At 37.7% G+C, this 25,908-nt stretch overlaps 2 protein-coding genes across 3 annotated transcripts in view; both read right to left on the bottom strand.

Moving 5' to 3' along the window:
- Positions 1-621: 621 nt before the first annotated feature.
- Positions 622-10,339, bottom strand: bco1l (beta-carotene oxygenase 1, like). Of its 2 annotated transcripts, none has more exons than XM_059327534.1 (11): positions 10,209-10,339; positions 7,866-7,994; positions 7,648-7,777; positions 6,274-6,421; positions 6,037-6,184; positions 5,030-5,250; positions 3,787-4,053; positions 3,600-3,705; positions 2,426-2,520; positions 2,190-2,301; positions 622-2,109 (listed from the first exon to the last, which is right to left on the bottom strand). In XM_059327534.1, exons 1-11 carry the CDS (start codon positions 10,270-10,272, stop codon positions 1,955-1,957), a joined length of 1,575 nt encoding a protein of 524 aa, XP_059183517.1. In that variant the 5' UTR covers positions 10,273-10,339; the 3' UTR covers positions 622-1,954. The 2 variants fall into 2 exon arrangements, with proteins under 2 accessions (XP_059183517.1, XP_059183518.1); XM_059327535.1 differs by having other exon boundaries at positions 7,866-7,971; positions 10,209-10,326.
- Positions 10,340-18,128: 7,789 nt separating this feature from the next.
- LOC131962981 (polyunsaturated fatty acid lipoxygenase ALOX15B-like) overlaps positions 18,129-25,908 on the bottom strand; it is a 9,130-nt gene continuing 1,350 nt past the window's right edge. The window contains exons 4-14 of the mRNA XM_059328101.1: positions 25,906-25,908; positions 25,704-25,807; positions 21,415-21,581; positions 21,137-21,277; positions 20,780-20,983; positions 20,487-20,573; positions 20,203-20,372; positions 19,687-19,808; positions 19,183-19,283; positions 18,540-18,710; positions 18,129-18,308 (exon numbers count right to left, since the gene is read on the bottom strand). The exon at positions 25,906-25,908 is cut by the window's right edge and continues 120 nt beyond it. Coding sequence (XP_059184084.1) covers positions 18,129-18,308; positions 18,540-18,710; positions 19,183-19,283; positions 19,687-19,808; positions 20,203-20,372; positions 20,487-20,573; positions 20,780-20,983; positions 21,137-21,277; positions 21,415-21,581; positions 25,704-25,807; positions 25,906-25,908 — 1,450 coding nt within the window. The remainder of the gene's footprint in view (positions 18,309-18,539; positions 18,711-19,182; positions 19,284-19,686; positions 19,809-20,202; positions 20,373-20,486; positions 20,574-20,779; positions 20,984-21,136; positions 21,278-21,414; positions 21,582-25,703; positions 25,808-25,905) is intronic.

Genomic DNA, 25,908 nt, shown 5'->3' on the forward strand with positions numbered 1-25,908 from the left:
CTTTTTCTTTTACATTTTTTAAATAAAAACTACCAATATGTGACTACTAATACCAAATTTTCAAGAGGAAGAAAAAATAAAGAAATTGTAAGTTTGGGTAAATGTGTAAAATATGAAGGTAAATTAATACATACATACCGGTATATTAACTATTAAGTTACCGCAATGCAAAACAAAGAACATTTTAAAACCTGAATTTTCCTTTTTTTTTCCCTATTTTTTTTAAACTACCAATATGTGACTAATACTACCTTATTTTAATGACGAAGAAATAAAAAATATGAAGAGAAAATAATAAAGAAATATATACAATACTAATAAACATGAATAAATAACAAATATTGCAAAAGAACATGGAAGAATGTATTTTAAACAATGTTTATTGATTTTCACAGCACAGTGAAAAACAAACCCAAACAACAAACAAGAAAACAGAAAATTGTATAGATACAAAAATAAATGACAGTTAAGTACCCCACATGTTCCAATCCTATGTCCTATGAAATATTCATACCAATGTATAACATAAAAGGATCCCATATTTTATGAAAGATGTCATCTTTATCATGCAGCATACATGTCAGGTAGTCAACATATATATATATATATATATATATATATATATATATATATATATATATATATATATATATATATATTCTATTATAACATGCCATTGTGTTCTAGAGGGAGCTTTATCTGTTATCCAGTTTAATAGAATACATTTTCTAGCACAGAAAGTTAACATTTTGTTCAATTTATTCTCATATTTATCAACAAAAAAGTAATTTGATATCCCAAGCAACATGCATAATGGGTCACATAGCAGATTCTTAGATAAAATCCTATTAATCTCCTTCCCCACCATGTGCCAGAACGTTTGTATATTCCTGCAGGACCAGAAGCAATGACTTAGACTGCCTATCTCTATTTTACATTTAGGGCATAGAGGAGAAGAAAGGCCTCAAGAATTTATTTAAAAACTTACTGTCATTTTTTCAGAATTTGAAACAGGGCACCCTCTGCTGGCTCCACAAACACACATCCTCTATCACTGTGCAATGACAATAAAGGAGAATCTGTATCTGAATCTGACAGAGTAACAAGTACTAGGAGAATGAAATCAGCCATCAACCCGTCCAAAACGTATACTTAAAACACACATACAATATGACAGAGGTGGACGAAAAGAAATACAGCACAATGTGAGCAGAGCAAAACTGTAAACCTACAAAATATTGCAAAATGACCAAGAATTCAGGATTCTGTAGTCAGGATTACATAGAACAGGATTATATCATATTAAAAATCCCACTTGCATATAATATTAATCATAAAATGGAAGTTGAAATCTGTAAATTAATATAATAGGACTTTTGGGACTTTTTTCTGCTTTTACAACGTTTCAAATTTATTTTTACATTCAATTTTAAGTTTAACTTTAAAAAAAAAAGTTGCCTTCAGTTTACATTCAGCAATATGATGTGTATATTTTTTAGATATTTACATATAATTTACATATAACAACACTGTAATTTAACATTCAACCATTAAGCAATTAAATATTTTTTCTTTTTAATCTATAATAAATTAACTTGCACATTTCAACTTCCATTTTATGGTTAATATCTGTAATAAAAGTAATTCATCTTTTTATGGCTTTTGCACTTGTGGATGTAGAAAAAAACAACAAAAACCCACAAAATGCTTCTAGAAAACCTCTTTTTCTTTTTTGACAATGCAGTTTGTTGAGTTTAGCTCCTCAAAATGTGATTTATTTGAGAAAATTAACATGAGGGTCCTTCCGACATTCCAGACCCTTAAAAAAGTGCCTTTTCTATTTGCTTTCTTCGTGTCCAGTGCATTAAACGGCACATTAAAGAGAGACTCCATCACAGAAGCAGAATGCTACATAAGTTACATAAAGGAATAAATAAAGAATCCAGCCGGTGTGTCAGACGGCTGCAGGGATAAAATGTCCGTGTAGGTCCATGTGGACAGTAGCGGGGATCGAGGCTCGGGCGATCTCCTCGAAGGTTTTGCCGTTGAGGACGAGCATGAACGGAGAGATGTTCGGATCCGGAGAGATGACGGACGATAAGATCACACCTGAAAGAAGCAAAGCAGAGTTTTCTTAAACATTCGAAGCAAAAGACTTGTAGTTGGATGGACATTAACAATGCTCTCACCATCGTCTTCCTCCACGGCTCCCGGAGATGCCACAAACACCGGCTCTGAAGGGTAACAGTTCTCCTGACGCCACTCGATGTGTTTCCTGGTGAGGATGTCAAATTTGGCGATCTGTTGGACGGAAAACTAAATTAAAGCTTGTATCCATGTATTCTTCCTAGGGATGGTATTGTCGGTCTGTTGGTTGGTTTGTTTACCACTTCTAGACCTGTTTTGGCAGTTTGAGATGTTTCACCTTGTTGGGATGCGGCGACCACTCGACCCTGGAGCCGTAGAAGTATCTGTACTTCTTGGTGTTAAAGTTGTAGTTGATCCCTGGCAGCTCCAGACCTGAAAAGGAGTCAGACTTGTTAGTTCCAGAGGATATAAAAATTGTAGTTTTGGTTTATTTTGTCCTTTTTTGAATCCTTTTCATTCGTCATAGGAATGAACAGAGCCCCGCCTCCAACACTGTATCTAGCTCTCGTCATACATCCATAGTACATTGACTTTTGCCTGATCTGAAAATAAGGGCTGTTTCCACGACCGGGTAATAGCCGGACAATACCCGGATAGAGGCGGGTTGCACTCGCCAAATGCCCCTAATTTAAATATGAGCAGTTCGGAGCTGGCTTTTGTCGGAAGAGCAGGGCCTTTTTTCTCCCCTTCTTAACGAGCTGCCAACGAGCTCGAGGCCGGCTTGTTAAGAAGAGCCGCCGTTAGCAGCAGTTAGCTACAGTTAGCTCTGTAGCAGTACAGCGTGTATGTGCTGCTGCTGCAGGAGGTGTTCACTTAGCGATCTCTGTTTGTTAACAACAAGCACTGGACACTCTGTGCACAGTAAGTGATGTCACACGTTATTCACGTTTATTCACAATCACTATGTTTATGATCAGCGGAGACTCTGTGCATAATTAGCCATGCTGCTTTCAGCTGCTGATGTTGTTCATAGTTAGAGATGGCGAAAACCATACATCACCTCTAGAGTCTCTAAATCCCTCTGGAGGCTAACTTGTAGTCGAAACACGCTGAGTGAGCGGACTTTTGAGAGGGTGCGGCCTGAGACTTTCCCAGTGGACACTTTCCCTCCCTAGTTGAAACACGGCTATAGATAGTGTGAGAGTTACCTAAAGCCTCAGGAGACTGCGTCCCAAACCTTTACGAACATCCTAACATGATGGTTTTTATACATTGGCGAAGAAATGCCCGTATTTACTCTTTGGAGTTTTGGCCTATTTTGGATCATTTTCATTCTGCCTGTACATACGACTTATACAAATCTTTACTATGCCATGTTAGTATGTTTTCCTAATATTCATTTTTTCACTTTGACCTAAGCTAGAGAAGCTTCATGAAGAAGTCATGTGCCAGAGCTTTTGTGGACTCCTTGGTTACACATTTAAAGTGAAATCTAACTGCAGATAATGGACCTTCAAACAGGATGTCCGGCTTGCAGTAGATGGTGCCGTCCTCCTGCATCACCGCCTGGGCCGTTGTGTCTGTCAGAGTCACCAAGTTAGATCCTCGGGGAGACTCCTGGAAACACATCACCACAAACTCTTCGTAAGGATGATTTTCAATCATTTTTTTTATGTTTCAGGTGAGGTCTTACTGTACCTTGTTGATGTTGATCGGTAGGACGAACCTCTGGGCGACCGGCGGTGAGAACTTCTTGTTGGACTCGACGAAATTGCTGGTCTCCTGCGTCATGTTCTGGATGTAGAACATTTCATACAGGTTGCTGTTCTCGTATGCGATCAGGTCAAAAACCACGTGGCCGTCTTCCTCGTACGCGTTGAGGTGGTGGAAAACCACCAGGGCGTCGCCGTAGAAGCGGGTGGACATGGCCTTTCCTGTCTTTCTGTTGATGACGTGAAACAAGGTCTGGGAAGGACAGAGAAAGTTTCTTTGTTTTCTGTCTGTTCTGCTGCAGATCTTAGATTAATTCCTGACAACAGATATGCACTAAATACTTCTTGTGAACTAGCTGGTAGTAACCATGGCAACAGGGACGCTGTAAAAACCTCCATTTACAATTTATTGCAATTACTTTTAACCCTTATCTTGAGGTTGATTTAGGCATATTGACGTGGCTGAATAGGTAGCTGTTCCTGCTGTTCAACAACAATATTTACTGTTTGTTATTGACTTTGAATGTTGTGTGCATAACATTAGTGAACAAGAAATATCTTAAATATTAAATTCGTTGTCAAGTCGTCTATTTATTTGAGCAGTAAACAGTGTTTTTATTGCATAAAACCCTAATGGGATTTGGATGGTTGTTCCAGAGTTGGAACTTTAGATTTTAATTGTAAAATGCACAAAAATATAGATTAATAGTCGTTTTTTTTCTCTGAAGAAGAGAAATGGACATTGCTGCAAAGAAGGATTTTAAAGATTAGTTTCAACGTTTCAGTATCCAACCAAACGTCTTCCCTTCTGTCTCAGAGTATTGCTTTGAATAACGGACAGAAAAGTGTTTTTGCAGACCTTTTAGATATAAAATGATATTGTCAGGATCCTAGCGTTTCTCCTTGTTTTCCCTTCCCTTTTTTGGGCATGTGTCGTGTCTCGCTCCACCACAGTCCAAATATGGTCTGCTCCCCATATCGGAAACAAGATGGCGATGCAAGATGGCGACGAGTGTAATGTTGAACTTGATGCTTCTAACGGGCCACAAACCAATGGGTGACGTCACGGTGACTACGTCCATTATTTATATACAGTCTATGATATAAACTCATTAATGTTCATTTGTAATTTGGACACTAGAAGAAGGTCCTTGTCTCCAGTTTGATTGCCTTAATTGCCATTAATTGTATTTAAGAAATAAAAGACAAAGTAAAACTTAGTGACTTACAGTATCGTCCTTATCAAATTTGAGGCAGCTCCCCCAGTTGACCCCTCTGAAGTAGGCGGTGGCCAGTTTAATGATATCCAATGTAAAGGGCTGCTCCACGAACACAATGTAGTTTTCGGTCATGCCGAAGCTGTGGAAGTAGCTCGGGAACAGAGTGGAACGAAATGGGATGGAACAGACCTGCTGGACCTTCCTCAGCGCCGGCTTCTTGTGCTCTTTATCTGAAACGTGACATTTATTACTATTAGTAGATATTTTTGTGGCGCCTTTTAGTCTGTTTGTCTCAGTCAGTGTAATCCTGATACCTAGAGGAGAAAATAGTTAAACAGTTCATGTGTTATAGATTAGATAGACCTGCGAGCAGCAGTTGGCTCTATTTCTACCAATTCATAAGTGGATGGATTGCCATGAGTACAAATACTCAAAGTGTCCAGAGGATTAAACTTACTAAGTTTGGAGATCCCCCTCCTCAATTTTTTTATCCTGTGAAAGCATCTTAACATCACAACACTCAGAACCGCAGAATTTGAAGTTTCCAACGGTCCTTTAATGGAAAAAGTAACCAAAACGAAGCTTAAAATTGTGATATATCTGTCAATATCTACTATCTAACCAGATCATTTAAAAACATTAAATTCTGCGTTCCTCAGCGACACTGTGAAGCCATGATTGATTCTGATGAGATGAAAGGTCTTTTTTTTAACGTAATCTGGCAACTGTAAATACAGTTATCATCTCTATCTCTGTACCAGGACAAGTTGACATGACCGATATGAAGTCCGTATCAGGACAGTTGATTGCGTCATCATAAATCAATTTGTCAAGTGTTTATCTAAATGTTTATCTATATTTAGATAAACACTTGACTTCCGGAGCTGAAGAACAATTAACCAATTTAACTGCTGCAAATAATCCAAAGTCCCCTCGTTGTAGTCTGGTAGAGATCTACAACATGAACATAAATCCTATGTCTTTGAAGTGAAATCCGATTACTGTGGCCGCCATACCTGAAGCATCAGCTGGGACTTTGAAGATGACGTACTTTGGCAGTCCCAAGCCCATGATGGCGGTACCCATGTTGTAGGTGTTGCCCTCGTTGTCGTAGTGAGGGTGGGCCGTTGCCAAATTCAGAGCGATGTGGTTCCTGTAGTTAATCTGGAATTTGGCAGAGAGGTTGTCATAAGTGTGATACATTTGAGGAAGTATTCATTCCCAATCAATGATGTTTGAGAAAGCCAGCATACCCTGCCGACAGTTTCCAGCGTATCAGGATCAATCTGGTTCATGTAGTTGACCTCAGAGGAGGCGTAGTAGTCCTGACCATAGCGAATGATGTTAATCAAGTTGTTGTCAGTGAAGTCAGGGATGACGTTGCTCAGGTGTGTGAATGCCCTAGTGAGGTTGGAAGAAAAGTTCCACTTTAAATAAATGTACCTTAAATTAACATGGAAACATGACTGTCTTGTGTAGATGGTAACATATCCCCATGTCCCCTGGACTGACTCCACAAGTCTCAACTTCTCCTAGAACGACAAGCACTCTACGTCTCCTGGATGGACTGAAACAGATCTTTTCCCTCCTTTGGATGAACTAAAATAGATCTTTATGTCCTTTGGATGGACTAAAACAGACCTTTACATCCTTTGAATTGACTAAAACAGATCTTCACGTCCTTTGGATGGACTAAAACAGATCTTTACGTCCTTTGGATGGACTGAAACAGTTCTTTACTTCCTTTGGATGGACTAAAACAGATCTTCACGTCCTTTGGATGGACTAAAACAGATCTGTACGTCCTTTGGATTGACTAAAACAGATCTTTACATCCTTTGTAGGGACTAAAACAGATCTTTAAGTCCTTTGGATGGACTAAAACAGATCTTTAAGTCCTTTGGATGGACTAAAACAGATCTTTACTTCCTTTGGATGGACTAAAACAGATCCTCACGTCCTTTGGATTGACTGAAACAGATCTGTATGTCTTTTGGATGGACTAAAACAGATATGTACGTCCTTTGGATGGACTAAAACAGATCTTTACGTCCTTTGTAGGGACTAAAACAGATCTTTAAGTCCTTTGGATGGACTAAAACAGATCTTTAAGTCCTTTGGATGGACTAAAACAGATCTTTACTTCCTTTGGATGGACTAAAACAGATCTGTACGTCCTTTGGATTGACTAAAACAGATCTCTACGTCTCCTGGATGGACTAAAACTGATCTTTAAATCCTTTAGGGACTAAAACAGATCTTTACGTCCTTTGCAGGGACTGAAACAGATCTTTACGTCCTTTGTAGGGACTAAAACAGATCTTTTTACGTCCTTTGTAGGGACTAAAACAGATCTTTATGTCTTTTGGATGGACTAAAACAGATCTTTACGTCCTTTGTAGGGACTAAAACAGATCTTTCCGTCCTTTCGATGGACTAAAGCAGATCTTTACGTCCTTTGTAGGGACTAAAACTGATCTCTACGTCTCCTGGATGGACTAACAGTCTCTGTTCTTTGTGGGGGACTAAAACAGATCCCTGCATCTCCTGTATTGACTAAAACAAATTTCCTGGATGAACCTCAGTTGGAGTAAAACACATCTCTACATCTCCTGGATTGTCTGTACCTGGAAAATATGTTTTTGCAGGGATCTGGGTAGATCATGGTTCCAAACTCGGAGACGACAATCCTGTCGGCCTTGATGTTCCTCTTGTAGGTCTCACTCTTCAGAAACTTACTCCTGTAAGTCACCTCTCCTGAAATAACGTCACAAATGTAACACCTGCAACAACAGCAGGTTAAGTCTTACCAGATAATCAGTCCATCTTAATTTTGTCCTCTCACCGTTGCCGAAGGTGAAGCTGTGGATGAGCGACATGCCGTCAAACCAGTGGTTGTACTCTGAGCTGCCCACGGAGAAAAGACCGGGTCCGTTCCTCAGCAGAGTCCCCTGCAGCCAGGACGGGATGGATCCTTAAGGTCAAAGGTCACAAACAGTATTTTACCTTTTTACTGTGTACCATCATTTGTGTGTTAACCCTCTGGAGTCTCCAAAAGCTCCAAAGACTTGTTGACGACATCCAGACTAGAAAACAAAGCAGCGTGGAGCCCTACTGTAAATTTACCTCTAAAGTTCTGGCTGTAAACTCCATGAGGCCAGTTTCAGTTTGATGATAATATACCAAGTAAAACTGGAGACAAGCTCAAATATATTTAGTATAAAATGATAGAACTGGATGGAACCCTCTTATATGTTATATTTGCAACCTTTGTTCACATTTGCAACATTTTAATTCTTTATTTAGCATGATAGTGTTTTGAAAGTATAAAAAAGATTCAAAATCACATTTTATGTTGGAATAAAGGACTAAAAAAGACACAAAATGACCAAAAAAGGCAAAATTACTAAAAAAAGACGCAAAAGACACAAGATGACCAAAAAAGACAAAAAAAAGACAAAAAAAGACGCAAAATGACAAAAAAGAAAAAAAAATGACAAAAAAATGACAAAAAAAGACACAAAATGACCAAAAAAGACACAAAATGAGAAGACAAAATGACCAAAAATAACCCCACAGAACACACAAAATGACATGAAAAGGATTAAAAAATGGAGAAAATAGCCCAAGACTCCATAGATTTAAATCAGTTTTTAATGTCTCACAACCCCCTAAGTTATCTCTTAAGTCTCTGTGACATAACTAACATTTAATTTCATACACACACGACAGTCCCCAGTTTATTATTTGTAAAATTTGAAATTTATGTCTTTTGAATAACTAAACAAAGCTGCTACAAAGACAGATTTAAATTTAGTTGTTTTTTCTGTTGTGGCAAAAGAAATAAAAAAACAACAAGGACGTAAGCTTTTAAATGATTTAAATGTACACACTTTCTAATATGAATAAAAGGTAACACTTAATACACACACACAATAAACATCTAAGTTATGTTTATAGATGGTTAATAAACCAAATATTAACCATCTACAAAGTACTACAATTAAGTCTACATATTTAATCTTTATAGATGTTTTACAACCATTTTCTTAAAGCAAAATAAACCATTTGGAAATCATTAACAAATGCTTAACCCTTGTGTAATGTTCATATTGTTGTTACTCAGCCAGCGTTTGTGGGTCTGATGGACCCGTTGCATTTTGTGGCTTTTAATGCCTCACAATCAAACACTTTTATGTTAAAATACTGAACAGATGATGCACAACACAAGCTGAACACATGAACACAGAGTAAACATATCAGTCAAGACAACACATCAGCCCCATTGAACACATGGCCGTTAGCCACTAGCCTATACAACACATGAGGGGCAGAGCTTTACTGTGTGTGTGTTGCAGATATACTTTTTGCACTTGATGCATGTATATTGTGTTTTCCTGTCCATCTTGGGTCCGCACACTTCGCGGTTCCCACACAAGGTTGCAACATTGTTTGTCAACACTGTCTGCTCTCATTTTCTAGCACATTTGACCCTCTGATGTTCTGTGTACCTACACTCTGTCCTCCTCCTGTCTAGGCCTGCTGTGTGTGTGTGTGTGTGTGCGCGTGTGCGTGCGTGCGTGTGGGTGTGTGGTACACAGAACATCAATTTCCACACTTCTATTAGCCCCGGGTCCAGTGGACCCGGACATCTTATATGTAATAGAAATGTGTAGGGGGGGTGTATGGTGTGTGGTCATTAAATATGTATTCTGATATATGTTCTTCACAGAAAATGAGCCAAAGTCAGTGAGTCTCAGTTTGAAAAATTAATTAATTGTATCATTTTTCTTTTAATAAAAAATTAAAACGGGTCCCACAGACCCGAACACCACACAAGGGTTAAAGTAGTGTTTAATGTTATGAGAGCAACTATAAACCGTTAATAAATAGTCCATTGATAAACATTATTAATTAGAATTGAATTGTTTGTTAATGGTAAAGTAACTATTAACTTACATTAATAAACTATCTATTTACCATTTATAAATGATGGTTATTGTAAAGTGTTACCGAATAAAATTACATAATCCTAAAACAAAGTCAGGAATATTTTGGTTTTAGCTCTCTAATTCAATGAATGATTCCAATAGAAAACTGCTGCAGGGCATCTGAACATGTAGGAATTAAAACTAAATGTAAAACTTCATTGTTAATAGTTAATTTCAAACAACCATCTGGGACTCACCGTTCACTTGAGCTTTTACTGGCTCGGGAGTTTCCTCTCCATTCTTTGCAAAAATCGACTGCATGTTTCTCTGCGAGACTTGGATATGTTTCCCAGAATGCACCAGTCCTTTCGTAGCCCCCCTGGTAACTGAACACAAAAAGTGACAGCAGCTGATCTTATGTAGCCAACGTGATCATCTCCAGATTTCAGAAAAGGTGTAACTAACCTGAGTGATTATGTAACCGCTCTGCTGTGGACTTCAGCCCGCTTTTCAAAAGAAAGAACAGCGTGGTGAGGTTTAACCCTGACCTCATTAAAGCGTCACATGATCACTTGGGCCATATTTGGACCAGCCAGCTACACTGTATTTAAGAAAAATATTAAGTTCATTTCCAGAATTTTCCCGTATTATTTTACAAGAGTTTTCTTGGTGGTTTTCTACATTAAATGCAATAAAAAATTACTTTCATTATAAATATTAACAATAAAATGAAAGTTTGATCTGTAAATGAATATAATGGTAGATTATGTTTTTGCTTTTAATTTAAAGGGGAACATGTTTATGTTTGATGATGATATACCAAGTAAAACTGGAGACAAGCTCAAATATATTTAGTATAAAATGATAGAACTGGATGGAACCCTCTTATATGTTATATTTGACACCTTAGTTCACATTTGCAACATTTTACATTCTTTATTTAGCATGATAGTGTTTTGAAAGTAAAAAAAAAGATTCAAAATCACATTTTATGTTCGACTAAAGGACTAAAAAAAGACACAAAATGACCAAAAAAGACAAAAAATGACCAAACAAGACACAAAATGAATAAAAAAAGACACAAAATGACCAAAAAAGACACAAAATGACCAAAAAAGACACAAAAAGACTGTATTTTAGAAAAATATTAAGTTCATTTCCAGAATTTTCCCGTATTATTTAACAAGAATTTTCTTGGTGGTTTTCTACATTAAATGCAATAAAAAAAAAAATTTAATTACCTTCATTACAAATATTAACAATAAAATGAAAGTTTGATCAGTGAATGAATATAATGGTAGATTATGTTTTTGCTTTTAATTTAAAGGGGAACATGTTTATGTTTGATGATGATATACCAAGTAAAACTGGAGACAAGCTCAAATATATTTAGTATAAAATGATAGAACTGGATGGAACCCTCTTATATGTTATATTTGCAACCTTTGTTCACATTTGCAACATTTTACATTCTTTATTTAGCATGATAGTGTTTTGAAAGTAAAAAAAAAGATTCAAAATCACATTTTATGTTGGACTAAAGGACTAAAAAAAGACACAAAATGACCAAAAAAAGACACAAAATGACCAAAAAAGACAAAAAAATGACCAAACAAGACACAAAATGAATAAAAAAAAGACACAAAATGAATAAAAAAAGACACAAAATGACTAAAAAAGACACAAAAAGACTGTATTTAAGAAAAATATTAAGTTCATTTCCAGAATTTTCCCGTATTATTTAACAAGAGTTTTCTTGGTGGTTTTCTACATTAAATGCAATAAAAAAAAAATTAAATTACCTTCATTACAAATATTAACAATAAAATGAAAGTTTGATCTGTAAATGGATATAATGGTAGATTATGTTTTTGCTTTTAATTTAAAGGGGAACATGTTTATGTTTGATGATGATATACCAAGTAAAACTGGAGACAAGCTCAAATGTATTTAGTATAAAATGATAGAACTGGATGGAACCCTCTTATATGTTATATTTGACACCTTTGTTCACATTTGCAACATTTTACATTCTTTATTTAGCATGATAGTGTTTTGAAAGTAAAAAAAAGATTCAAAATCACATTTTATTTTGGAATAAAGGACTAAAAAAGACACAAAATGACAAAAAAAAGACAAAAAATGACCAAAAAAAGACACAAAATGACAAAAAAAAGACACAAAAGACACAAAATGACCAAAAAAGACAAAAAATGACAAAAAAAACACAAAATGACCCAAAAACCCACACAATGGCTAAAAAAAGACACAAAATTACCAAAAATTGACCAAAAAAGACACAAAAAGACTGTATTTAAGAAAAATATTAAGTTAATTTCCCGAATTTTCAGGTATTATTTAACAAGAGTTTTCTTGGTGGTTTTCTACATTAAATGCAATAAAAAAGAAATTACTTTCATTACAAATATTACCAATAAAATGAAAGTTTGATCAGTAAATGAATATAATGGTAGATTATGTTTTTGCTTTTAATTTAAAGGGGAACATGTTTATGTTTGATGATGATATACCAAGTAAAACTGGAGACAAGCTCAAATGTATTTAGTATAAAATGATAGAACTGGATGGAACCCTCTTATATGTTAGATTTGACACCTTTGTTCACATCTGCAACATTTTACATTCTTTATTTAGCATGATAGTGTTTTGAAAGTAAAAAAAAAGATTGAAAATCACATTTTATTTTGGAATAAAGGACTAAAAAAGACACAAAATGACCAAACAAGACACAAAAAGACTGTATTTAAGAAAAATATTAAGTTCATTTCCAGAATTTTCCCGTATTATTTAACAAGAGTTTTCTTGGTGGTTTTCTACATTAAATGCAATAAAAAAAGCATGATAGTGTTTTGAAAGTAAAAAAAAGATTCAAAATCACATTTTATGTTGGAAAAAAAATTACTTTCATTACAAATATTACCAATAAAATGAAAGTTTGATCAGTAAATGAATATAATGGTAGATTATGTTTTTGCTTTTAATTTGAAAGCATCAAGGGGAAGATGTTTACGTGAAAAGGTGCTGCTGAATGAATCCTTGGACTCATAAAGACGTCTGATTATCTGTGAACAGACGATAACAAACAGCCTGTTATGACATCTGATATTATCTGTTATTATCTGTCTGCTTCCAAACTGTGATAAACTTACTGCTGTTAATCAATATATTGTACATACATTTGAAACATGTTCATCACATCCTCAATCGATGTTCCTACACCTTTAATGTTAATCCTGTTTATTTCCTTTTCTTTTTTTTAATTAGAGGGAAGAAGGAGAAAGAAACTATTTGTATTTTCTTATTAGTTAAAAGTGAAAATTTAAATTACTGAATATCCAGAATATTTTCATTACAACCGAATATTATTTGTTTGTTTTTTTTGTTTTTTTGGTACCTATATGTTTGGTACTTTTGTATTTATTTTTAGATTTTAACAGAACAGGACATAAAATAATTAAGAGAAAAAGATTTTAAAAAATTCTAATTGTGGTACTCTACATTTCATTTTTTTCCATTTAAACAGAACAGACCTTATATAAAACGTAACAAAATAATACAGTTTAATCAAATAAGAGGCAGGAAAAAAAATTGTATTTATTTGCATGTAAAATCTGTGTTATACAACCTTTAATAATTACTGTATGTCCAAATTATTTTCACTGCAGATACAAATTATTATTATTTTTTATTTGTGCTTTTCATTTATTTTTCCCATTTTAACAGAACAGGAAACTTAACAACATTAAAAAATAAAAACAAATACAAGAGAGAAACAATGTATTTATTGTTGATTATGTTCTTAATTAATAGATTTGTCCGTAAAATGTCAAAAATTTGTAAAGAAAATAGTTTGTCTTTGTTTGTACCTCCAACATTTATACAATATTTCGTTAAATATCATGAGTAAACTTTTAAATTTAGTCTTATTTATTTATTATTGACTCATTTTATTTGTCTGTTCTGTACATTGCTGCCACTAACTACTAATTATATATATATATATATATATATATATATATATATATATATATATATATATATATATATAGTCAGGAAATGTCCTGCTCTGTTAAAAAAGTGAATTAAAAAAATTATATATGTATATACTGACAAAATAAATACTAAGAAAAAAGAGACTATTTTCTTTCTATATTAATAGTTTAAAAAATAAAGTGAATGTCACTTTTTTAGTTAAAGCAATAGTTTCCAATAATTTTTAGTCAATTTACTAATTATTGCACCTCTAATTCTTACATCAATTATCATCAATTGCCATTTGTGTTTTTTATTTCTATGTTATATCCAAAAATAAAAACCAACATGTACTTGTGATTTCTATCTTGAAAAAGAAACAATAGAATCAGGAGATGGATGGATGAACGATTGATTAAACAATTGAATAATAAGTGAATGAATGTATTTATTTATTTATTTATTTTCCTGAATGGCTGCCTTAGCGTGTGAAATAATCTGGGCTAGATAAAGTGTGACCTTCACACTCGTCAGCTTTATCTCTGACTGTGTAATTGGTTAAATTAGTTTATAGCTGTACAGCAGCTCTTATCAGCTGGCAGGTCTGTAACGAGCCACGCCAACACTTTGCCCCACAAAAATATGAATTATGTGGATTATGTTTCAGTCTCTCACCAAGACATAATGTGACACTTTAAGGAAAAGACTTTGACACCAGAGAACAGAGTTCACGCCCCATTTCAAGCTTCAAGTCAGTTTTATATCATAAATCCACACATGATAAAAGCACGTACTGATAATTTCATGTTCCAAAGAACTACATACCGTATATGGAGGATAAAGGAAAGCAAAATGTTTTCATTCATTTATTATGTCCACTTTGCACTGATATATATATATAATGCAGAAAATAATTATTCGGGTGAATAAAAAATACTGTTCTTTATTGAACACACACTGATGTTTATTTAGCTATTAACTTGATTTGTATTTAATCTGGGTTTTTCTCATTTTCATTTCTAGAATTGGTTGACAATGAAATATACAGTTTATAATGTATAACATGGGATATAAATGAATTAAATGAAATACAATACAAGGCAATACAATACAATGAAATAACAATACAATACAATACACTACAATACAATGCAATAAAAACAATACAATACAAAAAGAACAATACATATAATGCAATGCAATACAATACAAGACAGTACAATGCAATAAAAAACAATACAATGCAATATAATGCTATACAACACAATGCAATACAATACAATACAATAAAAAACATTACGATACATTTCAATGCAATAAAATACAATACAAAACCATACAATGCAATTAAAATACATCCATACACTTCAACAAATAAACGCTGCTCTCCAGTGGACAAAGAAAAACTGCAAAAAAAACTTTAAGTAAGGTAAAATTGGAGTTTTCTTTGGGAAGATGAACACAGGAGAGACCTTCTTCCAAGGATTAGTGTCGTTACGGATAAAATGACACGCTTCAACAGGATATCAATGAATAAAATGAAATACAATACAATACTATGCAATAAAAACAATACAATACAGTGCAATACAATACAATAAAAAATAATACAATACAGTGCAATACAATACAATAAAAAATAATACAATACTGTGCAATACAATACAATACAAAACAATGCAATACAATGCAATGAAAAACAACACAGTGCAATACAATACAAAACATTTCATACATTTCAAACATACATTTCAACAAATGGAAAAGCCAACTTTGACACTGCTCTCCAGTGGACAAAGAAAAAACTGCATACAACCTTTAAGTAAGGTAAAATTGGAGAGACTGATCTTTTTGGTTCATGTACTTTGTGTACAGTAGAGGAAATAAATTCTACTTGTAAAGGATACTGATTCTGCCAAGCTTGTTCCCTTGGCTGTGGTTTTGCTAGTTAAGAGGGTTATAGTTATTCCTGCGTTTACCCACTCTTCATAAATTTCTTCAGTTTTTAGGTTCAGAGCATTGGACAGAAAAATCACATTGCATCATCACCTGCTGTGTGTGTGTGTGTGTACTTGTACTCCAATCATAGTGAGGACCAGAATAAGTTCTTAACCAACTGAGTGAGGACATTTTTGTGAAGTGAGGACATTTCAGGTGGACCTCACTGCTTTAAAAGCCCTATGTTTGAAAGTTAGGACTTGGTTTCAGTTTCCGGTTTAGGTCAGGGTCAGGGGCTTATTACATTAATGATGTGTCCTCAAAAAGATAGAAGTACAAGGATGGGCATTTGTATCTTCTCGTACTTCCTACACTGTGAGGACCATGGCTTTAACCAGCAAACAGAGGACATTTTTTCTTTAAAGGCTTGTAAAGGTTAAGACTTGATTTTATGGTTCAGGTTATAATTAGGTTTAGGTTAGGTGGTTAGGGTTAGGCATTCAGTTGTTATGGTTAAGGTTGGGGGTCTAGGGAATGCATTTGATGAATGCAGAGTCCTCACAAAAATAGAAGGACAAGGATGTGTGTGTGTGTGTGTGTGTGTGTGAGACGGGTGGGTGGTGGGCAAAGGGTACTGGAGGAGAGAGGTTTGAGCTGAGTTACATGGAAGGTGGGATGGATCCTCATGTTAGGCGGTAGAGTGGGTGTAACAACAGAGGGATTTATAACCTTTTCAATGGGAAAGGGTCCAATAAACCGAGAGGAGAGTTTACGGGATTCTGTGAAGAGTGGGATGTTCCAAGTCAACAGGGTTTCTGTGTCTGTTGGTCATGGTATTCGGTAGGCACTCGGAGAGATCAGGGGGGCTAGTCTCACCAGGGGTAGGTGAAACAGCTCCATCTGCAGGTGGTAAAGCAGACTGGAGTCAAACAGCATGACAGCATGAGAGCTCCAACCCACTATTCTCCCCAAATGCCCAGTCAATGGGGGGCTATGGAGTCTTAGCCAGGGAAACCCCAAAACCAGGGGAGTCTGAGGTGATGAGGTGAGAAGAAACGAGAGAGATTCATGATGGTTACCGGAGATGACCAGGGACACAGGTACAGTCTTGTGTGTTACCTCTGTGAAGGCTTTGCCATCCATGGCCAGAGCAGGTATGGGCTTGTCCAAAGGCTCCACAGTCATCCATCAGATAATCGTCTGCAAAGACACAACAACTGTTGTGTCTTTGTTTAACCTCCTGTTGTGTTGCTTCCAGACCACAGCCAACAGCTTATCATACTGCTGTTTGCAGATCGACATTGGTTAACTTGTTTTTTCGTTGTATTCGCCTGTACTAACTTGTATAGTGGGTGGCAACTGCAAAAAAACACTTCTTCAGAAAATTATTGTTTTCTTATTATACTAGCAAATATGAGGTTATGATTATGGTAACAATGATCTCATTATTATGTAGACTTAACCACTGATCAAAAATGACCACAAACTGTGTTAAATGTGTAAATTTTCTTCTGCACTTGGTTACATTTTGTTCATGAAAGATGCCGTAAGAAACTTATCATTTCAGGAGCTTCATATTTTGTATTTTAAATCTAAATTGTGAGGGAAATCCTTCTTATTAAGAGGGGAAAACACCCAATATAAATGTTTTAAATGAGTTCTTTATTACATGTGGCACAGGAAAACACATCTCAGAGATAAAAGTGCAGTATCAAGTTGGAGGGAATGCAGATTTTTTTCTCCCAGAAAACAAGTTTAAGAACAGACAGAAACAACAAGCTCATGCAACACAGGACCATTGAAACGATCTCTCTTTCGTTGGTGATAAGAACTCCATGAGTTCACTGAACATGTGCTATGTGATGAGCAACTTGTTTTTCCCAGGGAATTAAACAGATACATTTCACAACATAGCCTATTGTGAATTTAGCAAAGCATTGGCCCCTACAATTATTCATACATCATTATAACTAAGTTATAAGGCACAGTTTATATCTATTCTTGCAGTAATTAGTTTTAGATTCCTGGGATATGTATGATAAACTAAAAAGACTGGAGTGGATTATGATTGAAAGTTTTGCCACATTTAATCAAGCTGTATAAAATCTGCATAATCAGCATACAATGATCTGAATGTTTCTTTCCATTACGATTTCAGTTAAAACATGCAGTTCTTCCCTTTTTCACTTTGGTTAACATGAAGCTGGATTTTGGCTGACAGCTGAGGAGGTCACGCCTTCCGATGTTCAAATGGCCAAACTATTATCAACCTCTGCTGGATCCAGGTATGTGTATGGGATCTCCAGACTTTTGTTTCTGGCTTCGATGAGCGCACTTAACACTTCAAGCTCTGCTTGAAAAGCCTTGATCAGCTTGCAGGGAACCTTCTCACAGAAATGGTGCTGTTGGTAATGGCCAAGAGGGACCTGAGGAGATCAATGAAGCATTTTAAAGTCACACTTTGTATTTTCCTCTAACTTTGTTAACAAATCTTTATCAAACATTGATAATTGGCCAAATATTGGACAGCTGAAGGAAATGAGCAGGATTTCAATAGCTTGAAGAGGATATTTTTTTTTGACAAATGTACCTACTTAACACCACTAGAATGTAAATTATTTTTGTAAATACTTTTTCATGAGGTTTTGGATACTTACGAAGTCAGAGTACTGCTTGCTTAGTAGCCACAAGACGGCCATTCCTCTAGCTGTTGCACCCTTGTTAGGCAATGTCTGCAGCATTTTGGCCTTACTTGTTGTCCCCTTTGTGGTTGGTGGAGGACGCTGCAGGGAGACGGGACTGTTGGGCATCCAGCCACTGTAGTCGTACTGCAATGAAGGAATGATTGACAGATGAGTGATTGATACTTATTAAAGCCATGTCAAGTCTGTGGGTCAGTCTGTCCACTAAGATCCACACTGAAATATTTTAACGGTTATTACATGTTGTTATGATAAAACTTTATTGGTTTAAATGTGCAGGAGTTCTGGTGGGAAGTTGTTGTGGCTTTGAGCTGGATCAAACAAGACACAAGGGAAACTTGTTTGGAGACCAAAGACTGAATGTTTTGTTCTCTCATGCACTGCAAAATATGTATGTTAGTTTCATCATTGTGAGTGTGTTCCCATTTGTTGCTTTGAGCTCAAAGCATCACAGCGTCTATGTGCAGCCTCACAGACCTGCCAGCATGTCTGCAGACTTGCTTATGTCATTTATTTAAAAAATGCAAAACTTCATCAACACATTTCACAAAAATACCAACATTATAATTGATAATTTCCCAAAATTAAAAGGCCTTGCCTGTCCAGTGTTCACAGCTGAGTGCTGTGCAGAGCAAGTGAAGATCACCATGGTGACAAACTTGACCATCTCAGCCACAGTGGTAAAACTCCGAGGAATTCCTGAGAATCAGAGGGAATAAACTGCATTAATTCAAGATGTCCATTTTAATGTTATGTACATTTAAGAAATCTCATGGCACACCACCATCCAAATACTTAAAAATTAAACATGGTAGCCCATTATAGTACTTCATATAAAAAGCACTTATACACTCAGGTTCACAAAGAATAGTTTGATGTGATAGCACAATGTAATTGCTGAATCATTCCTTTTCAGAAAACTTGGAATTTATAAAGTGCTATTATACATTAGATCAATTATCTGTGTCTTTATAAAGTTGTGTAATGTGCAGTGTAACCTCGGAGTCAGAATCTTCGTTTGTTACAGTTTGTTACATAAGTTGGCATGTATGATTAAAAATATTTCTTAAGAGTTTTATTAAGATGAATTAATTAAGCCCACCTGTGCTTTTTTGGGAAAGGAATCCATGTTCAAAAATATCCGCAATCCACTTCTGCAGTTCAGAGTCTTTCTGGACCTCAGCGTCACTCTTGTAGTAGAAGCTTAGCACTCCCTGCACAAACCTTTAAGAAATATAGATGAGTTAATGTAAACACATCATGAGTTGAACTACACATTTTTGGCAGCATTGAGACACCTATTCTTAAATAGTCATCTCTTCTTTATTCTCTGTAAGACTTTGGTGACATATTGAACAAGTAGATTATACATCTTTAACGGAAAAGTTAAGATTGGCACCTTTGTGGGTTAGGTATGGAGCTACAACCAGGTGGCAATTAGCGTAGCTTAACGTGAAGATGGGAAACAGTTAGCCTGGTTTACTCTAAAGTTCAAATATATACCAGCACCTCTAAAACATACCCATTTGTAAATTGCATATCTTTTGTCTAAATTATACAAAATAAAAGAGGGCAACATTTGGGCTCCTTTTCTGCAATATCAGGACACCTTAACTACCTGTGGATGATGTCCCAAAGCTTGAGTCCATCATCTCTGTAGTAGAAGTTCGGCACATCCTCCAACCCACGCTCAGCAATGTCTTCTGGTATGCAGAGAGAGCTGAAGGTCATTGAGGAAAGGGACCTCTTCAGGAGTGTGATCACACCCTCTCCACCAGTAGATGTATACTAGGAAACAGTCAAATATATAGGGAATTAAAGTAAATACAAATAATGTACATGATATTGAGAAAAAAACATTGTGTAGGGAAAGGTCTACTGATCATGTTGGTCTTTTCATACGTTTTTAAAAAATCCATCCTCAGATATTAGCAGACTTCGAGCCAAGTGGTTGATCACTACAGTGCCATTAGTGTGAGGTTTGAGGAGCTGAGGAAACAAGGGAACTCTATTAGTAACATGTTAATAAAGTAAAAAATATTGATATGTCTACACCATTTAGCAGTGTGAAATACTTAAATACGCACTAAAATATGATTCATCAACTTCGGAAGATACGAGTCCACAAGAAGATACAAATCAGCAACTTAAAGAAACTATAACTCCAGTAAGTTCAGTTTTCCCCCTTCAGTTACCTTGTACAGTGGGTGCACCATGGGCAGGTTGCGCAGCAGCGACACTGCAAACACCTCAGCCAGCAGATGAGTGCGCAGCAGGTGAACGTTGAGCTCATACTCGTTGAAATCTGCACTTCTCACAAATATCTTGGCCATCAGCCAGTCGTACTCAGAATCAGTAGGGAAGAAGATGGGATTGTCATCTGCTGGAGCCTGCTTCAGCTGCAGGAGAAGGAAGGGGGATGTGGTTCATTAGATTCATTAGATCCATTACCAGTACTGGGCCCTGTTCTACCTCACAGGATTTTAGGTTAGCAAGGTAGATTCAGAGTTAAATAAACATGTGACACGTCTATTGGCTACGCTTGATTGTACCTGAATAGCAATCGGCGTCAGCTCATCAGGTGTTTTGTGGAGCAGGACAAGAGGAGCCCTTAAGTACTGCCTCTTCCCATCGATGTAGTTTTCTTTCAGTCCATCCAAACGCTTGTAGTCACACAGGAATATGTTGCCTTTCTGTTTTAGTGAATTAGAACTAAGAAAGTTATTTAAATCCCATGTATACACTCAGTGAGCATGTATGTGTAACATGTTAATTTAACATGGAGGAAAACATGATTAATACTAAGATCAAATAAGGTCAAGACATTCACCTTCATTTCATCTGCCAAGCTACACTGTCCACCGGGGAACACCATGCTGTCAGTGACAGGGAAGTTATCTGGCAGAGCTGAACAGCGTCGGATCAACATGGGGTTGATACCTTTCAAGTACTGGTTACCAAAAAAACTGTCCTCCTTCCAATGTTGCTGGACATAGTCTAATAAAAGAACAGAGTATAAAATCTCAGGCCCTGTTGTTTTCTGGCATTAACATGCATCTTGTGTGACATGATGACTAGTGGACAGCTTTCAGAACAAGTGTTGCAAGCAGTTTGCATGCAAAAGCCAATGGGAATGTTCTACAAATGCATCAAACATCTGGTTTGCTTGATGTCAATGAATCTATAGCTGGTTGGAGACCTTTCAGTTTGTGGCCCAGAGTATATTCAGATGGTGTTTCTGACTGTAAGCTGCGACTTGGCTGTGTGATGCAACTCTGTCATGGCAGGTGTATAGCTCAGGACCCAAGGAAGCGCAGTGTCCAGTGGGAAGATTGGCTAATTCGCTTGAGTGACGCAAAGGGGCGGGCTCTTCTGCTGCCTCTTAAGAAGTGAACCAACAAACATTTTGTCAGAACAAGCACTGTGTTGTATGTTAGAGACAGGTCAGTAAGGTTTTGTGGTATTTTCGTCTGAGTTTGTCTAGGTTTCATGCTGTTTTGTGGCCGTATGGGCATTAAGTAGACTTGTAGAATAAGGAAGTGACTTAGCGCTTGCTACGTCACCAATTGGCTAATTCGCTTGAGTGACGCGAAGGGTCGGGTCCAGCAGTGAACCGCCTGGTACATGTATACACTGTGTCCATGTAGCGTCAGCCCTCATTGTGTGAAGACCCACCGAGCAAGGACACGGACTGTAAATCACTTTCCACTCCTTTTCAGGCAACATGTGCTATGACAGCATCCCCGTCATTCATGGCTACCAGAAACACAGAATCCGTCGCAGACGACGCAACCCTGAGAATCTTTCCACACTCAGGAAAGCCTCACCCACTCACTCTTTCACCTTTGGTTTATGGAACTGCCAATCAGCTGTAAACAAGACTGAATCCATCCAAGCTCTGGTTAATCTTTCAAATTTACAAGTGCTTGCTCTGACTGAAACCTGGATCCGCCCAGAAAACACTGCCTCACCAGCAGCACTCTCTGCTGACTCTGTCTTCTCCTACACACCAAGATCTGTTGGACTCATTTGCAAAAGCTGGAAATTCACCAAGCTGTCTCTGCTCAGCAACATCTCTTCCTTTGAACACCATGTTATGACGTTTACATCTCCAGTTAAACGCATCGTTGTCATCATATACCGACCACCAGGGTGCCAACTTGAGAACTTCGTTGTAGAACTCGACATGCTACTCTCGGCCCTCCCTGATGAGGAAACACCACTGATTGTCATGGGAGACATGAATATCCACACAGAGAAAGCCCAAGCTTCTGACTTCCTGTCTCTTCTGGCATCCTTTGACCTTAAACAGGTCACCATCCCTCCTACTCCTACTTGACTTGTTCTTGACCCGCAAATGCTCCACTGCAAACTTGATGGTCACACCCCTACATCTTTCCGACAACTTCTTTATTCAGAAGCTCAGAGTGGCAGAGAGAAAATGGCGCAAATCCAGGAACACCCCTGACCTCAGCAACTACCAACATCTCCTAACTTCACCTCTTGCATCAAATCAGCTAAAGCCACATACTATCAGGACAAGATCTGCAAAGCCACTGATGCTCGGAAAATGTTCTCGGCTTTCAACTCGCTCCTCTATCCATAACCCCCGCCTCCCTCCGCTCTGCTAACTCCTGACATGTTTGCCTCCTTTTTCACCGAAAAAGTTGCTGCCATCAGTAACAGTTCTCTAAGCCTGACCAGCGACAGCTGCTGCTACCGCCTAACCGGGCTTCTCTCACCTCTTTACATCCTCTGACCGAGGAGGAGGTCTTGAAACTTCTGCTGGATTCTCGACCAACCACCTGTCCACTGGATCCAATACCATCCAATCTCCTTCAAACCATTTCCTCGGCAGTAAATACCTCAATCACACACATCATGAACTCCTCACTTACAGCTGACGTGTTTCCTACCACCTTCAAACGGGCCCAGGTGACTCCGCTGCTCAAAAAACCATCACTGGACCCGACACAAGTGAGCAACTACAGACCTGTCTCACTCCTACCATTCCTTTCAAAAATTCTGGAGCGCACAGTCTTGAACCAAGTCTCCAGGTTCCTTTCCGAGGACAACCTGTATGATCCAAATCAGTCTGGCTTCAAACAGGGTCACTCTACTGAGACTGCACTACTGTCTGTAACAGAATCACTGTGTCTGGCTCGAGCAGCTGAGCAGCTGGTCAATCATCAGCTCATTTGTTGCTGGACCTCTCTGCAGCTTTCCACACGGTTAACCACCATATCCTCCTCTCTTCACTCACAGAACTTGGTATTTCAGGTTCTGCGATGGTTCGAGTCCTACCTATCAGGGAGATCTTTAACCCCGGAATTCCACTGGATGCGATACGACTCTGAAACAGGTCTGTCCACAACGGCTGCGTATCTCCGCAGTCCGTCAACACACACAGGATCCGTCTGTGTCCAGCTGTTGTGGACAGCGGAGTCCCGAGAATCCATGAGATCTCGCGAATTCACGCATAATCAAGTGATATAACAAACCGGCCAGAAATATTTTATTTCAAAAATATACCGGATGTTTTATTTTGTGTCTGTGCACGACCTCCTGCCCTGAACAATCTGCTCTGTGCTGAATGTATGCTCCATGCTCCGTCGTCCGTCAAAAATAGAAGCTCTGCGCAAGTGTTGCGAGGGCTGACGGATGGCTGTGCGATGACTGACTCACTACGCATCGGATCTGGAGTCGGTGGAATCTCACACAGTGATTACAATAAGTGCGTAACGGCTCTCCCAACAGATCTGCAGCTGTTACGCATGCAGTGGAATTTAGGGGTTAGAGTATCTTGGAAGGGAGAAGTGTCCAAACTATAAAAGCTTTCTACTGGGGTGCCTCAAGGATCAGTGCTAGGCCCCCTTCTCTTCTCAATTTACACCACCTCACTTGGCACAATCATCCGCAATCATGGCTTCTCATACCATTGTTATGCCGATGAGACCCAGCTGTTCTTTTCCTTTCCACCAAACGACCCCACAGTCTCGGCCCGCATCTCTGCCTGTCTTGTGGACATCTCCACATGGATGACAGAACACCACCTTCAGCTTAACCTCTCAAAGACGGAACTCCTTGTCATCCCCCCCGTCCCACCTTTTATCAGCCTCTCAATCTTCAGCATGGATCCATGCAACTTGTACCCACAAGCTCTGCACGAAACTTAGGTGTCATGACTGATGAGCAACTGACCTTCAAGGTTCACGTATCCTCAATTGTCCGGTCTTGTCGATTTGCCCTGTACAACATCAGGAAAATCAAGCAATCGTCACAACTCCTGGTTCAGGCCCTTGTGTTTTCCCGTTTAGACTACTGCAACTCGCTACTGGCGGGTCTTCCTGCATGCACCACCAAGCCTCTGCAGATGATCCAGAACGCGACTGCACGTTTGGTCTTCAACCAGCTCAGGAGAGCACATGTCACTCCGCTCCTCATCTCTTTGCACTGGCTCCCGGTCTCAGCCCGCATCAAATTCAAAGCAACACTTCACACAACACGCCAGCAATTCACACAACACACCAGCAATTCACACAACACGCCAGCAATTCACACAACACGCCAGCAATTCACACAACATGCCAGCAATTCACACAACACGCCAGCAATTCACACAACACACCAGCAATTCACCACAACCACCAGCAATTCACACAACACACCAGCAATTCACCAGCAATTCACACAACACGCCAGCAATTCACACAACACGCCAGCAATTCACCACAACACACCAGCAATTCACCACAACACACCAGCAATTTACACAACACGCCAGCAGTTCATCACAACAGACAGGGTAGGTACATATTGGACACTGATCCTCCTCCTGATTGGTTGCTGCCGTCATTTGCTTCTCTGTAGTCAAACCAGCCGCCCCTGTATATGGAGTGCGCCCGTATTGTGATATTTATGGTAAATTAATTGACAGCTGACATGAAGGATAAACACTTTTCTGTCATTCTTTCTCACTTTGCAGTATAAAACTCTTAGAAGATGTCTATTGCCTGTTAAGCATCTTTGAGTGTCTAGAAAAGTGCTTTTTAAATTAAATGTATTATTATTATTGTACAGTATTAGGTATTCCATTAAACTACATTGATAATAGGCTACCATATATGTTAGTGTCCCTGAAGAGGAACACCTTATCGATATCATCAATATCAGACCAGTTCTCCTTGGAATTAGCCAGTCCCTCCAGTTTCAGCTGAATTAGCCTAGAAAATAAAAGGGTAACTTCATTATGATGTCTAAAATATTTTTGATGTAAAAGTACACAGGTAGCTAGGTCTTTAACAGAATTTGAGGACTTTACCCT

Source organism: Centropristis striata, chromosome 24 (assembly GCF_030273125.1).
Source record: "Centropristis striata isolate RG_2023a ecotype Rhode Island chromosome 24, C.striata_1.0, whole genome shotgun sequence".
NCBI classification, from domain to species: Eukaryota; Metazoa; Chordata; class Actinopteri; order Perciformes; family Serranidae; genus Centropristis; species Centropristis striata.

Bases quoted from the DNA above. Each gene is read 5' to 3' on its own strand.
- bco1l (XM_059327534.1), bottom strand. From the start codon at position 10,272: ATGCAGTCGATTTTTGCAAAGAATGGAGAGGAAACTCCCGAGCCAGTA. The intron at 4,054-5,029 runs GTAAGTCACTAA...TGTCCTTCCCAG, and splicing joins AATTTGATAAGGACGATACT to ACCTTGTTTCACGTCATCAA. The intron at 2,521-3,599 runs GTCCATTATCTG...ACTCCTTTTCAG, and splicing joins GCCGGACATCCTGTTTGAAG to GTCTGGAGCTGCCAGGGATC.